The sequence below is a fragment of the Plectropomus leopardus genome, chromosome 9 (assembly GCF_026936395.1).
Source record: "Plectropomus leopardus strain MGB_pleo_1.0 chromosome 9, ASM2693639v1, whole genome shotgun sequence".
Classification (NCBI taxonomy): Eukaryota; Metazoa; Chordata; class Actinopteri; order Perciformes; family Serranidae; genus Plectropomus; species Plectropomus leopardus.
In genome coordinates this window covers 9,380,376-9,392,775 of record NC_142184.1, presented here as the reverse complement: position 1 = coordinate 9,392,775, position 12,400 = coordinate 9,380,376, and the positions used below count along the sequence as shown (strand labels likewise).

The following is a 12,400-nucleotide window of genomic DNA, read 5'->3' as shown; positions in this document are numbered from 1 at the left end:
TGAAATAATGGCTAAAGTAGCTGGGTCCTATAATTCCCAAAGGATTAGCCAGATCAAAAGTTAGCAACTGTGTGTTCATTGTTCATTAAGTTTATATTTAAATTCACACAATTAAAAAATTAAAGTTCTATCTGATTCAAACTCATGTTGTTATGCAGAACAAAATAAGCCCAGCGAGAAACCAGTCAGGTCAGTCTTTTTTCCCAACCTTAACATCATCAGCGCTTTCTTATCCCAAGTTGTCTCATATTGCAGCTTTGCAGTGGACTTCCACATCTACATACTATGCTCAAGGTATCATTTTGCATCTGCTGTTGATATTCTGGGATGCCGCTACCATGATGGCGCTACTGTGATGTAAACAAAAGCAGAAAGTGAGATCTCGCTATATGTGGTTAAATTTAGGCAACTACAGCACATGGCAACCAATGCTGGGATGTCAACAAATCCACATGCTGGCACCTATTGTTAGAATCAGGCAGCGAGACGGGAAGCAAACACCAGACTCCCACACGAAAGTCCCAGGTTTGTTGTTGAAAGTCCCACCCCTCCTCCCTGCCCTACAGGGACCTTGGTGCTTCTTATATTACTTTGTTACCGGCCGCATTTCAACCTGACACCGTCCAGCGCTGTATTCATGTTGAATATGTCAGACATGAGGAGATAACAAGGGATTACAGCACAGTCCTCACACTGTGCACTACTGTGATTAACAAAACAAATTATCCTCTCACTGTGTCCAAAGCTTGAAGAGAAAAACATATAATATCATTGGAAGAAATTTTAAATTTCAACCTGACACCGTCCAGCGCTGTATTCATGCTGCCGTGACATGCGTCCGCCCGTCCTGCCACATATAATAACACCATGAAAGGTTCTGTCCAGCCACGTTATCAGCTGACGACGTCCAGCGGTGTATCATGTCACCAAAGGTGGCTTTGGGCGTTGGGATTTTACGCCAAAAGCACTGAAAAAGCAGCGATCTTTGATGACTTTGGAATGTAAACAGGCTGGAATTATATCAGTTAACACCTTATTTTGAAAATCAGATGTATTCACATGTGTATCCTTCTGCTAACCTTTCCACGTCTGTTGCTACCTCTCTCCCTCAGCTCAGTCTGGGACATTTTAATGTATTTATAATGATTCTGAGGTGGGACCAAGTCATTGTTTTGCATGTCCTAAGTTAGTCTCAAGTCTTTGCACTCAAAGTCCCAAGTTAAGACTAACAAGTCAAATCCCATGTCCTACACTTTGAGTTTAAAGTCCTGAACAAATCATAATGTGCTTTTCACCAAATCTAGGCGTAATACCAGCATTGAATTGACAAAATTCACGAGTATTTTTTTTTTAATTTGCATATATTTGTTAAAACAACTTTGTCAAAAAGTTACTTACAGTAGCTGTTTAGCTAACATTAGCTAAGCGGTAGGCTACCTTGTTAACTATGTTAATGTCGGCCTTGACTTACTGTTCTTTGTGTAACTTTATTTGTAAAACAAAGTTGGAAGTTGTTGAGTCTTCGTCTTTAAATTTTCGATCTGCACATCATTTTCTGTTGACCACCGCATATTTTTTGTACATGAATGAAATTGATCTTTGGTATCACTTTTCCAACTGCCACTCAGTAACTAACGTTAGTTCCTTGTGGTTTTCTCCTGCAATATGATTGGATGTTTCAGATTGATTAAAACAAAGTGGATCTGGAGAATTAAGTGTCAGCTTGCTGGGAATCAATGGCATTAATGTTTGTTGATTTGGCTAGACCAAAGTTATTTTTAGAAAGTGCCCTGTGGGCGACTCATTATCTCCCTGCGGGTGACCAGGCGCTCGTGGGCGTCGTGTTGGCTACCACTACGGAATAATATTTTTGATAACCAGACCAGCAATATAAATGATTTGTTCAAGAGTCAGTGTAAATATAATGTGCTCCTGCGCATACAGTCTGGTGGTTCCAATTTAATTCTGTGTTTAAACATTTTTGACTGTTTTGCAATATTTTAAACAATTCTGAATTCTGAAGTCAATTTTGGTGTCAGGTGACCATTGCAGTATTTCAACTTTGAACTTCTGCTTTATGTACATACAATGTTTTACATTTTAATGCAAACAATACAAATTAACAGATTTTTTCCTTTAAATGAATAATTTGTTAATTGACAGTCATGTTGTGTCAGTTCAAATCTGGTGTATTAACTTGGGGCCACTTGACAGCAAGGTCCCCAGCTGGTTTTTGTCGCCACTCCACTTCTGAGAGCAGCTAATAATGGACTCTGTATGGTGTGTGTGTGACCAGCCAGTGACCTCGAAGGGCAGTTAAAGGTTTCGGACTCCAATCACAGACACGTTATACAGCAGCAACATGTCAGAGGTCTCAAGCAGACAAGATGGCCACTGTTGCTGAAATATGTATGAATGGTTATTTATGCATGACCATTGACTGTCTCCCACAGGTTGAGATGTAATTAGCAGTGGTCGACCTCTGGGGGGACAAAGGGGATGAAGCAGAGGGGAAATGCAAACAACACTGAGCTGCAGGAGCTACTATAAAACAGCACTGAATTTATGATGTAGAGATGACTGAACATGGATGTATCATTCCGGCAGAGTACAAAATATATAAGGTTTTTTCATTTTTACAAATGTCACAGACCATGCCATTCAATTTGTTTATGATGAAAATGTACCATGGTAAATCATTTTATCTTATCACATGCATGACCTAGATATAAATAATCTGTGAATGAACTCTGAGTCAATCAAAGCTTTCCATCGTTCCTGTAGCAACATGTTTGGTGTAGGAGGTCTCACGCTTCTCCTGCTGTTTCTGGATTTGTTAAAACCCGCCCCCAGTTGATCCTAAACAAATTCTCTGTGTTAATCAAGCCCATAGTGTGTTTGCAAGGCAAAGTAGGAGTGCCGACTGCTTCCTAACTTTTGAAGAAACTTTACATTCCCACCATGATTTCTCTGCAGAGCACCTGAACCCCACTGAGGCTGTGATTGTGACTTGTTTGATAATCATGCATAATCATGCTCCTGTTTAAACAGCCCAGCTGGGTCAGGTACTGACAACAGAGGCACAAAGTAAACATAAAATAATGTCAGTGCTTGTTAAACCAGCCCGGCGTATTTATTCTAGTTCTTCTTAAACTAATTAAAATAAAATTACCAATGTGTTGATATAGTGAAACCACAGCAGTTTCACATATACAATGAGAGCTGATTGTTTATGAAAAATAAATAAGTCTACAGCCGTGCAGCAACTCTGTGAGGCTGAAATTAGGCAGAGCAGTCCAATGGCTACATGCTAACTTTAGCATTAGTCCCTTTTGCCTCTTCCTAACGTTTGTACCATTTATACTGCAAAGTCGGAATTTCCAAATTTCAGAAAGTATCAGAAATTTCAACAGAAATTTCAAGCTTCAACTGATTTTTGCTTCTGAAAGACCAACACGTTCTAATCTCATTTTGTCAAATAACCCCGCTTTGCCAGAGGACACACACTATGAGCTGGGTACTGCCTGTTTTGGACGTTCATGGCTGGCGTGTCTAGTTTTGCTTGTTACATACACTATGTCTTTTCAATATGCACTTCCTTTTTTAGAGGAAATGTACAGTTTCTGCTCATTAAATGCAAAAAGTCATATTCAAAATAAACTATGAACATAGGTAAAATAGTTATAATAGTTGATTTTCTCATCCTGATACGTGACTCACAGCCATACGCCTCCACAGACCAATGCCAGCCACATAAAGCAACACCAAAACTCTCTAAATAGACTGAAGAGTATAAATTTAACCCAAATTTAGCCATGCTGATAAAGAGGCAACTGGAAATGTCTGCACCTTGCTAGAGTTTAGCAGGTATATATTATGTATATTTCTATGAAAAGTTCAGGGATAACTACTGCTATTTATTCATATGAATGTCCGTGCCAAATTTCATAGCAATTAGTGCAAAAATTGTGGACATATTTCACAAAATAAGCAAAAATGCCAACATGTTGGTGGAGTAAAAGTCAAGCGATAACCAAAGTCAGCAGGAACCATCTCAATTGATCAATCAATTGATCCACGATGCTAAAGCAATTAAAGAGAAGAGGTTAAATTCGGTATTGGAATACATTAAAATGGATATCATTCATACTCTCGGAGTAATATGACCCTAATCCCTCGTCTTTATGTCAGCATCCACCTACAGAACCCGTGGTCTGACCTCAATTACTTTATAAGCACTGTCGACAATCCCCCAACACAAATCATTTAATAAGCAAGCTGTTTATAATGTGTGTGAAAACGCACTTCAGAGGTCAGACATGTTCAGCTGTGCCGCTCAGTGATCTTGTTTCCCCTGTGTCATTATATATTACAGAGATGACAGTGAAGAGCTCCGATATTAGGCATCTACCTCCCAGTTAGATTCTTTTAAATTCGTCATAAAATAGCAACACCTGCTGCCTCGCCTACCATCAGTCCTCCAACAGCCAGCAATATGAGGAGCACATGTGCAATAAATTACCACACAGATAGACCCTGTGGAATTGCCCTGTTTCAGGGTCATCCTCCCAACCCCCTCAGGCTGACCTGAAGCACTCAAACAAATGGAGGGATGATTGTCTGTGGTGTGAAACCATTTCTCTGAGCGGTGCTTATACAAGTTACTTGTCTTGTTTGTATGTGGCAGCAATATGAGCCTCAAAGGCAATCTTTCCTCATGAAAAGATCAGATTTTCACTCAAAAAAAAAAGATATAAATAGATTGGCAGAAGTTCAGCTACATAAATACACTGTAAGTACTGTGTTGGGGAGTAGTGAACTGCCTGCAACTAATTAACAGGTTCAGCGATACTTTGCAGTAGTTTGCTGGTAGTTCAACTACATTAAAGGTCCAGTGTGTAGAATTTAGTGGGATACATTGGCAGCAATGGAATATTGTATCATAGGTATGTTTTCTTTTTTGTATAATCACCTGAAAATAAGAAATCGTCTTTTCATTACTTTTTAATGAGCCTTTTATATCTATATCCACCATGTTGAACCTCTATATTCCTACAGTCAAGAACAAACAAAACCAAGCACTGTAGAGTCACCATGGATAGCATCCCCTCCACTACAACCCAAACAGCACCAGAAAAACACAGATTTTTAACTTAAAACTGCTTGATTCCGTGTTTTTACTGGTTTAAATCACCTTGACCATTTGTTTTGGAGAGGAGGAGAAGTATGTGGATAATTCGGCTAATGGTAAAAACCTCCTGAACATCTGGATCTCAAGTTATTAGAAAAAAAAGTGAGCACACAATAGCAGAGACTAGGCTAGCGGCCTGTCTGCAACAATCCAAACAGCATTGCAGAAACACTGATTTGTAACATGAAAGCAGTTTATTTAGTGTTTTTACCAGGTTTCATGTTTCATCTGGTTGCGTATCTTAAAGCCATACTTGTAGTAAAAGTTAAAGTCTCCTATTAGAATATTACTTGAGTAAATGAGGTAGTCAGGAGTCCTGAGGCATCTGATATTTACCGTACTTACTTGTATCAAAAGTAATTTTCTGATATTAAATGTAATTGAATACTGAAAGTGAAAGTAAATGTTGTTAATAAACATCAAGCAGTCAGAATTTTGATTTTAAATTAATTTCTTTGTAACGTACGCCACCTCAAAAAGGGTAGCTTTGCTGTAGTTCAACTTTCAGTGTGACGTACCTGGTTGCTTTCAAAACAAGCTTTCCCACAGGTATTCTGTGTGTGTGACAGAGAGGTAACAAAAAAAACGAGTCCAGGAATTTCAGTCAGTCTGTTTTGGAAAATGCAAAAACACCCTGTGCCTTTTTGTCCGATAGCTATAGAAGTCACCGCTGCCACAATCAGAGGAAAGCAAATATTCGAAAAAAATCAAAAAGCAGATAAGTCTGAGAAGCTGTTTGTTCCCCTGGGAACTGCACCTCTAAAAGTCCTTTAAGACAAACAAGATATGGAAATCCTTTTCACTAGATCTTATCAAGACACCAGAACAAACTGTTTTTACTTAAAGGTATGGACACATTTTTCCGATACACCACTGTTTTCATGGGAAGAATAGAAAAATCCCCAAACAAGAAACTGTACAACTAAATGCTGCATTCTAGGAATAATGAATAATAAAACATCTGTGAGATCTGGTGTGTGAGGAGACTCCTTGATGGGTTCTCTTGAGCCCACACCTCCTCTGACAGCTGGCCATATTCAGTATGCATTAAAAGGCCAGGTACAGCAGGTGTTTCTGAATAAAGCATGCTCACTCCACCAATAGGTCCTGATTTCCAGCTTGCTTGTCTCTCTCAATGTCACTGTCCTGATTTCCTTGGAAACACGACCCCTGGGGAAATCACACCCATGCAGATGTGCCTTTTCAACAACAGAGGGGTCACTGTGTGCTCTTTTGTGCTACATATTAAAGTTGCTAGTGTAGCCAGTGGTTTTAAACTTCATACAGATTGATCCATGAAGTGTACATCGCTCCTGTCAATCAAGACAAGAACAACCACAATGAGATCATACAAGAGTCCCATGAGAGAAAAAAACAGAAGGAAAGTGGTGGATAAAAAGTCCTTTTCTTCCCATTGTTTTACCATACCACCCTCAGCAAGACATGTGTCAGTAAATATATATACATGCTCAAATGTATACTCACTGACATGGAAGGATTATTGAACAGGACTACCAGCCACAGGCCCAGGAGACCAGTGTCAGCCCCCTCTGGACCTTCACCTGCCAAATGTCATTTGAAGTGACATGTACCAATCAGGAAGAAACTAAAAATGGCCACAAAGATGGAAAGCAACTGCAAAGAGACTCAAAATGACTACAGAGAGAGGTAAAATGACTAGAAAGAGATGGAAACAGCAACAAAGAGATTCAAAAGGACCACAGACAGACACAAAATGGCTACAAAGAGATTGAAACCCACTGCAAAGAGACTCAAAATGACCAGAGAGACAAGAAACTAATACAAAGAGATGCAAAATGCAAAATAGCTGTAGAGTCCCAAAGTGACTACAGAGACTTAAATGACTACAAAGTGACTAAAAGTGACTACAAAAAGAAACAAAATAACTACAAAGACATACACATCAGCTGTAAGGGCACTCAAAAATACAAAAAGATGCACAAAGCAAATAGAGACTCAAAATGACACAGAAGAAACACAAAATTAATACAAAGACATTCAAAACTGCTGCATCAAAACTTAAAATGCACATAAAGAGACTTATAGTGACTAAAAGAGGCATAAATCAAATATAAAGTAATAAAAATGATGACAGAAGTACACAAAACCACAGAAAGGTGTGGAATGACTACAGAGATGCAAAACAAACAAACAAACAAACAAGCACTGAACAACTATGCCTATAAAGTCTGCATCCACAAACACACTGAATAAAGACCCTGGCCGCCTCTGCAGCACCTGAAGCCCTGTCCTCTGAAGACACTGCAGCTGTAAGAGACTGTCTGTGGGCAAATAAGTGAACTTTAAACAAGCTGGCACAACAATTCTGCTGCTGAAAAGCTTCAAGAATCAGATAAAGTAAAAGGGAATGTCCTGTCAAAGTTGCCTGGCGCTCGTCTCAGCCTTCAACAGCCTGCTGTCATCGGAGCTTTATGTTTTTTAAGACATCTTGAACTGGTGCTGGATGGTGCATGACATGTTAGGATTTGGATTATTGAGACGGATAGAACCAGGGGCGACCTTGTCACTTTGGTGCTATATTTGGTCAGACAGCAGGAGACTCACAGAGAGACAGTGTAGTCTGATCTGGCTTGACAGTTTGCTCTCCCACTATGTCCGCTCCTCCAGACAACTCAGCCTGACACACACAGATGAGCGTGCACAAGCAAACTGACACCCCGCTCCACGGTGCGGCGCATGTGCAGAGGAGACAGACAGATGATGATGCAGAGAGACATCTCATGGGAAATCAGTGAACACAAACAGAGGAGTGTGTACAGTGACACCTCTTAAGTGTTTATGGGCAGAAACGAGACACAGAGGATGAAATAGTCCCAGAATTTAGAAAGCATCATAAAAATAGAATGAAGTATTGCATCACACAATTCGGAATAAATAGAAAGGTGATTCAAAAGTATTAAAATAAACTATTTTCGGAAGGCAACTACACACTGAGCAAAACAATGCATATTTGATCACTCTTTTTTGACACTTTGTTCCCGTCAAAAGTGGCACTTGAGGAAAAGTCACTTTAGTTTAGCTAAATAGAGGTCTATATCATCTGCCATCATTTATCATTAATATAATTTTTATAATTTAAAATACACCTATTGCAGATTGCACCTGCACTATGCATGTTCTAAACTTTTTTACCACTAGAGGGCAGAGGTTAGGGCAACTAAAACCAACACATCCATCCAACACTACAGTACTCTGCTCAAATTTAAACATCTCCTCGAGACAGGTTTTTCAAAACGTGAAAATAAGCTGCTCTACTCTACCTCTTTAAATAATGAGTAATGTCTAATGTGGGTTTTCCCACAAAACAAGTTGTTACATGGTGAACAAAAATCCCAAACATGATTTCTGTTTCTTGTAATGATGCTCAGACAGAGCCAGACAGTATTTTGTAGTGGCTCATCGTTGCATAGCATCTACCCAGGAGTCCTTTTTCCATTAATGCCTCAAAACAACAAAAAAAGGAGGCTAAATAACAAGAAAGTCTGTGTGTTTTGTTATCACGGAGGAAAGGTGGTGGGGCCTTCTGCATATCTGTGCCCAGAGGCTCATTGTCTCATAATTCGCCCATGCAAGATGTTCACAAGAAAACTGTCCCCCTTCATTAGGTAAAGGTAAAATAGCCTTCTAGCATCAAACTCTGCACATAAATTATTCTTCACGGTAAAGCTCAAATATCCAAAAGAAGTAACAATAAAGCAAAATACTCTTTTGAGTGGAGAGGGATGTTTGCTGCAAGATAAAAATAAAAAATAAAAACTGGAAGAGGTTTGAGAAAAGATTCTTTTACTGCATTTAAAGCAAAAGCTTGTATCTCGGCTGAAAGTCTTTAACATTTATTCCGAATTCTTCTTTGCTAGCAAAAGTATTGCCTGCAGGTGGTTCAAAAGTGCAGACCTCCCCTGCATGAAGGGGATCTGAAGCATGAATAAGACAATGTGATTGGTGGTCAAGTTGTTTTAAAGAACAGACAGGAAGTTATACAATGGACAACCTGCCACAGTAATCCATCATGCTGCAGGGACGGAGAGGCAGAGTGCACTTTGATTCTGCATGTATGTTCATATGCATGTAGGAGAGAGAGGACGAGAGAGTGAGACTCTTATACAACATCTCACTACTGCCATTATCCACACTAACCCTGCTCTCCCATTTCCTCCCATCAGGGGAGCTTAGCAAGACAGGATTACAACCAATTACAGGCCTCCCCCGGAGAGCGCGGACTCGGGGCTCGAGGATCATCTGTTTATTGTGTATGACCAGATGGATGATGGTCATTTAACATTTAATCAACTGCGAGAGTCAACGGATCAAAACCAAACAATTCAGAACATTAGATACATGCATAAGATTAGGCGTCATTGCTCATTGAGTACACATACATTATTGTAAGGACTTATTGTGGACAGAATCAATGTCAGAATGAAATAATATAGGCTAAAACTAACATTTTAGATATATATAGGGAGAAATTGACCACAAAATGAAATTTGGAGGCAGCAGGTAAGAAATCTTGGTGTTGCCTTTAAGTGGGAATATAACTGAACTGGGGCCATTTCTCTTTCTGAGCAACATGTAGAGACTAATGCACACATTAAGATCCGGCAGTTTTGACTCTTGTAATGCGCTCCAGCCTGTAAGAAGTTATAAATCAGTTACAATTGATTCAGAAGGCTGCTGCGCAAGTGCTCAAAGTACACATCACATTGCCTTCAGTTTATGTATTGATTTTGAAATCAATTCTAAATCCCCTCATGGTTTTACACCAACTTACTTGTTGGACATGAACCACTTCATGAACCAGGAGGGCCCGTCAGGTTCTATGATAAGCACATTATAGCAAATGGACCTGCGCTTCTGTGGCGCTCTTCTAGTCCCCTAATGACTCAAAGCGCCTTTGCACTACATGTCACATTCACCCATTGACACACTGCTGGCCGAGGCTACCATACAAGGTGGCACCTGCATCTTGGAAACCATTGACGCACACACTCACACACCAACAGGGCAACCATCAGGAGCCTCTGAGGTTCGGTATTTTGTCGGAGGATAATTGGACTTTTGGATTGAAACCACCAATCTTCCAATGAGTGGAGGACCAGCTCTACCTCCCGAGCCACAGCCACCTCTGTACACCCAATGTCAGTACCCCAAGTGGAGTGGAGATGCATCATCCATCTTTATATACAGTCATTGTGCAGGACAAAGATTTTTGGTGAAGCCACCTTTAGTTTTTATGCTCCGGGCCGTGAGAGGATCTGAGAGCATCTACTGCTAGATCACCAAGCACCAGTGAGCTAGCCAGTGTTACAGTTCAGCAAAAGGGTGACGCCATTAATGTTTATATATCGCGCTGTCAAGAGCATGAGCCTGTTGTTGTGTGATATGGTTAGTGGGTGTAGTTTGGTAGACAGAAAATTGTTCCTAAATGAAACTGCTGTGTGGATAATCTTGAGTGACCAGGTCAAAAAAAAGCATTGCTGTTGAGTTTGTTTTTTGTTCTTTTTTTTTTTGTAATTTGAGCGCCACAAACTGAGTGCCATCTAGTTCCATTATTTTGGAGAGACGGCAGACATTTCTACGGCTGATACCTCCAACACTCGCCAACTCAGACCAAAACAATATGAGAAAAAGCACTACAGTTAAGAGGAAAAATATGTATTTTTGATTTTGGGGTGAACTGTCCAATTAACTGAAACTTAAAACCCACATCTCTAGCTTCTGGCTAGTACTTTGAATTGCATTTACCAGAAATGTTCGTCAGTGTTTGGATATTACAATTTTAGACATAAGCATGCATCAGGCAGATAAATTGAATTCTCGTGTAGCACTTAGTCAAGGAGTCATGCTGTTATCATCAGAACTACCGTCTGGCAGGTTAAAAACAAACTCACCAGAACTTTCTTGGCCTTCCAATTCTGAAAGGTGAGCAGGGCATTTTGCTCGGTTGTGTTGTTACAGTTTTGCTGTATGAGGATTTCAGCTCACTAGTCTAATGTCCACTCACATCTTGTCCAACATTCAGAACCTGGAGGAAGATTTGGACTTTTGCTCCTGCGGTTATTTTTCTTTTTAAATCTAACTTTTGTCCTCTGGCTCTACAGAGCGAAGAAATCTTTCTAAAAGCAGCTGTTTGCAAAAAAATCTGAAGCCACTGTCACTGATTCTTCATCCTAGCACCACAGGTTCTGTTGTTAGAAATTGGTCTGTCCTGCTGAGTATGAACACTGATGATTATTTAATATAATTCAAGTTCCATTAACACAGCGGGAAGGGATCCTCCAAATTCATTCAGCAGTGTTTGTCCTTCCTTGCTTTAAAGGACTCTGTTGAACTGTTTTGTTTTGCAGACGTCACACTGTTCTCTTCTTCCTCTTCCTGTCAAGTCACCTCATCCACTCTCTTCCTTTGTCCTTCTTGCTCCTCTTCACACCCACATTTCTTTTATCTCCTGTGTTGTTTTGTATCCTCTTTTAGACTCTCCAGTGCTCTCTCCTCTTCCTTTGTCCGTGAGGTGCAGTCGTTCTGTTACAGTCTGATGCAGCGTTTGCCTGACGGTCAGACTGCAGTCCCTGCAAACAAGCCACTGCTGAGTGATGCAGGCCTCGCTGAGAGAGATCCTCCCGTATCTGTATTCCAGAGGGAAGGAGTGATGACACTACGGAGAGGCACTGTTTAACCTACAGAAGGTTCAGGGCCAGACACTCGTGCCACCACACCTAAAGCATTCAGGCATGGAGTGGTGTATCCGCAGTGGCAAGAGGCGTGCATGCTCAGCTCCCTGCCTGCCTCCACGTGCCACTCACAGCAGCACTCAGACCTTGCCAGCACTGCAGAGATAGCAGCACGGGCTGGATATCTGTTTCCTTGTTTCCTCTCTGCTGCCCATCTGCTCTACCTTTCCCTGGCTCATTCATCTTACTTTCATTCGACTCGGAGGACTGATTCACGCATTTAAAACTTGCAAGGCCAGGCTGAGTCAGTGACATTGAAATCCACTCAAGAAAGCTACAAACTTCAAAAACACTGTAATCCATTCTCCGTTCTTTTATCAAAATGAAACTGATATTTTTAAGAGAAATGAAATTATAAACAGCAAATCATCAGTGTCTAAAAGTGCATGTCATAATTAACCACATTTATTGACAAAAATAAAAAACAGGAGGAACT

At 40.3% G+C, this 12,400-nt stretch overlaps 1 protein-coding gene across 17 annotated transcripts in view; it reads right to left on the bottom strand.

Annotated features, from left to right (window-relative positions):
• LOC121946484 (rap1 GTPase-activating protein 1) overlaps window positions 1–12,400 on the bottom strand; it is an 80,671-nt gene that overhangs the window by 37,612 nt on the left and 30,659 nt on the right. Inside the window, exon 1 of one of the 17 annotated variants that reach the window (XM_042491057.2) lies at window positions 11,125–11,940. The exons of 15 other annotated variants lie outside the window; for them this stretch is intronic. In XM_042491057.2, the coding sequence (XP_042346991.1) occupies window positions 11,125–11,168 (44 nt within the window). In that variant the 5' untranslated portion in view covers window positions 11,169–11,940. Of the gene's footprint in view, window positions 1–11,124; window positions 11,941–12,400 lie in introns of those variants that run through there. One more of the 17 variants, XM_088081910.1, reaches the window with a different exon arrangement.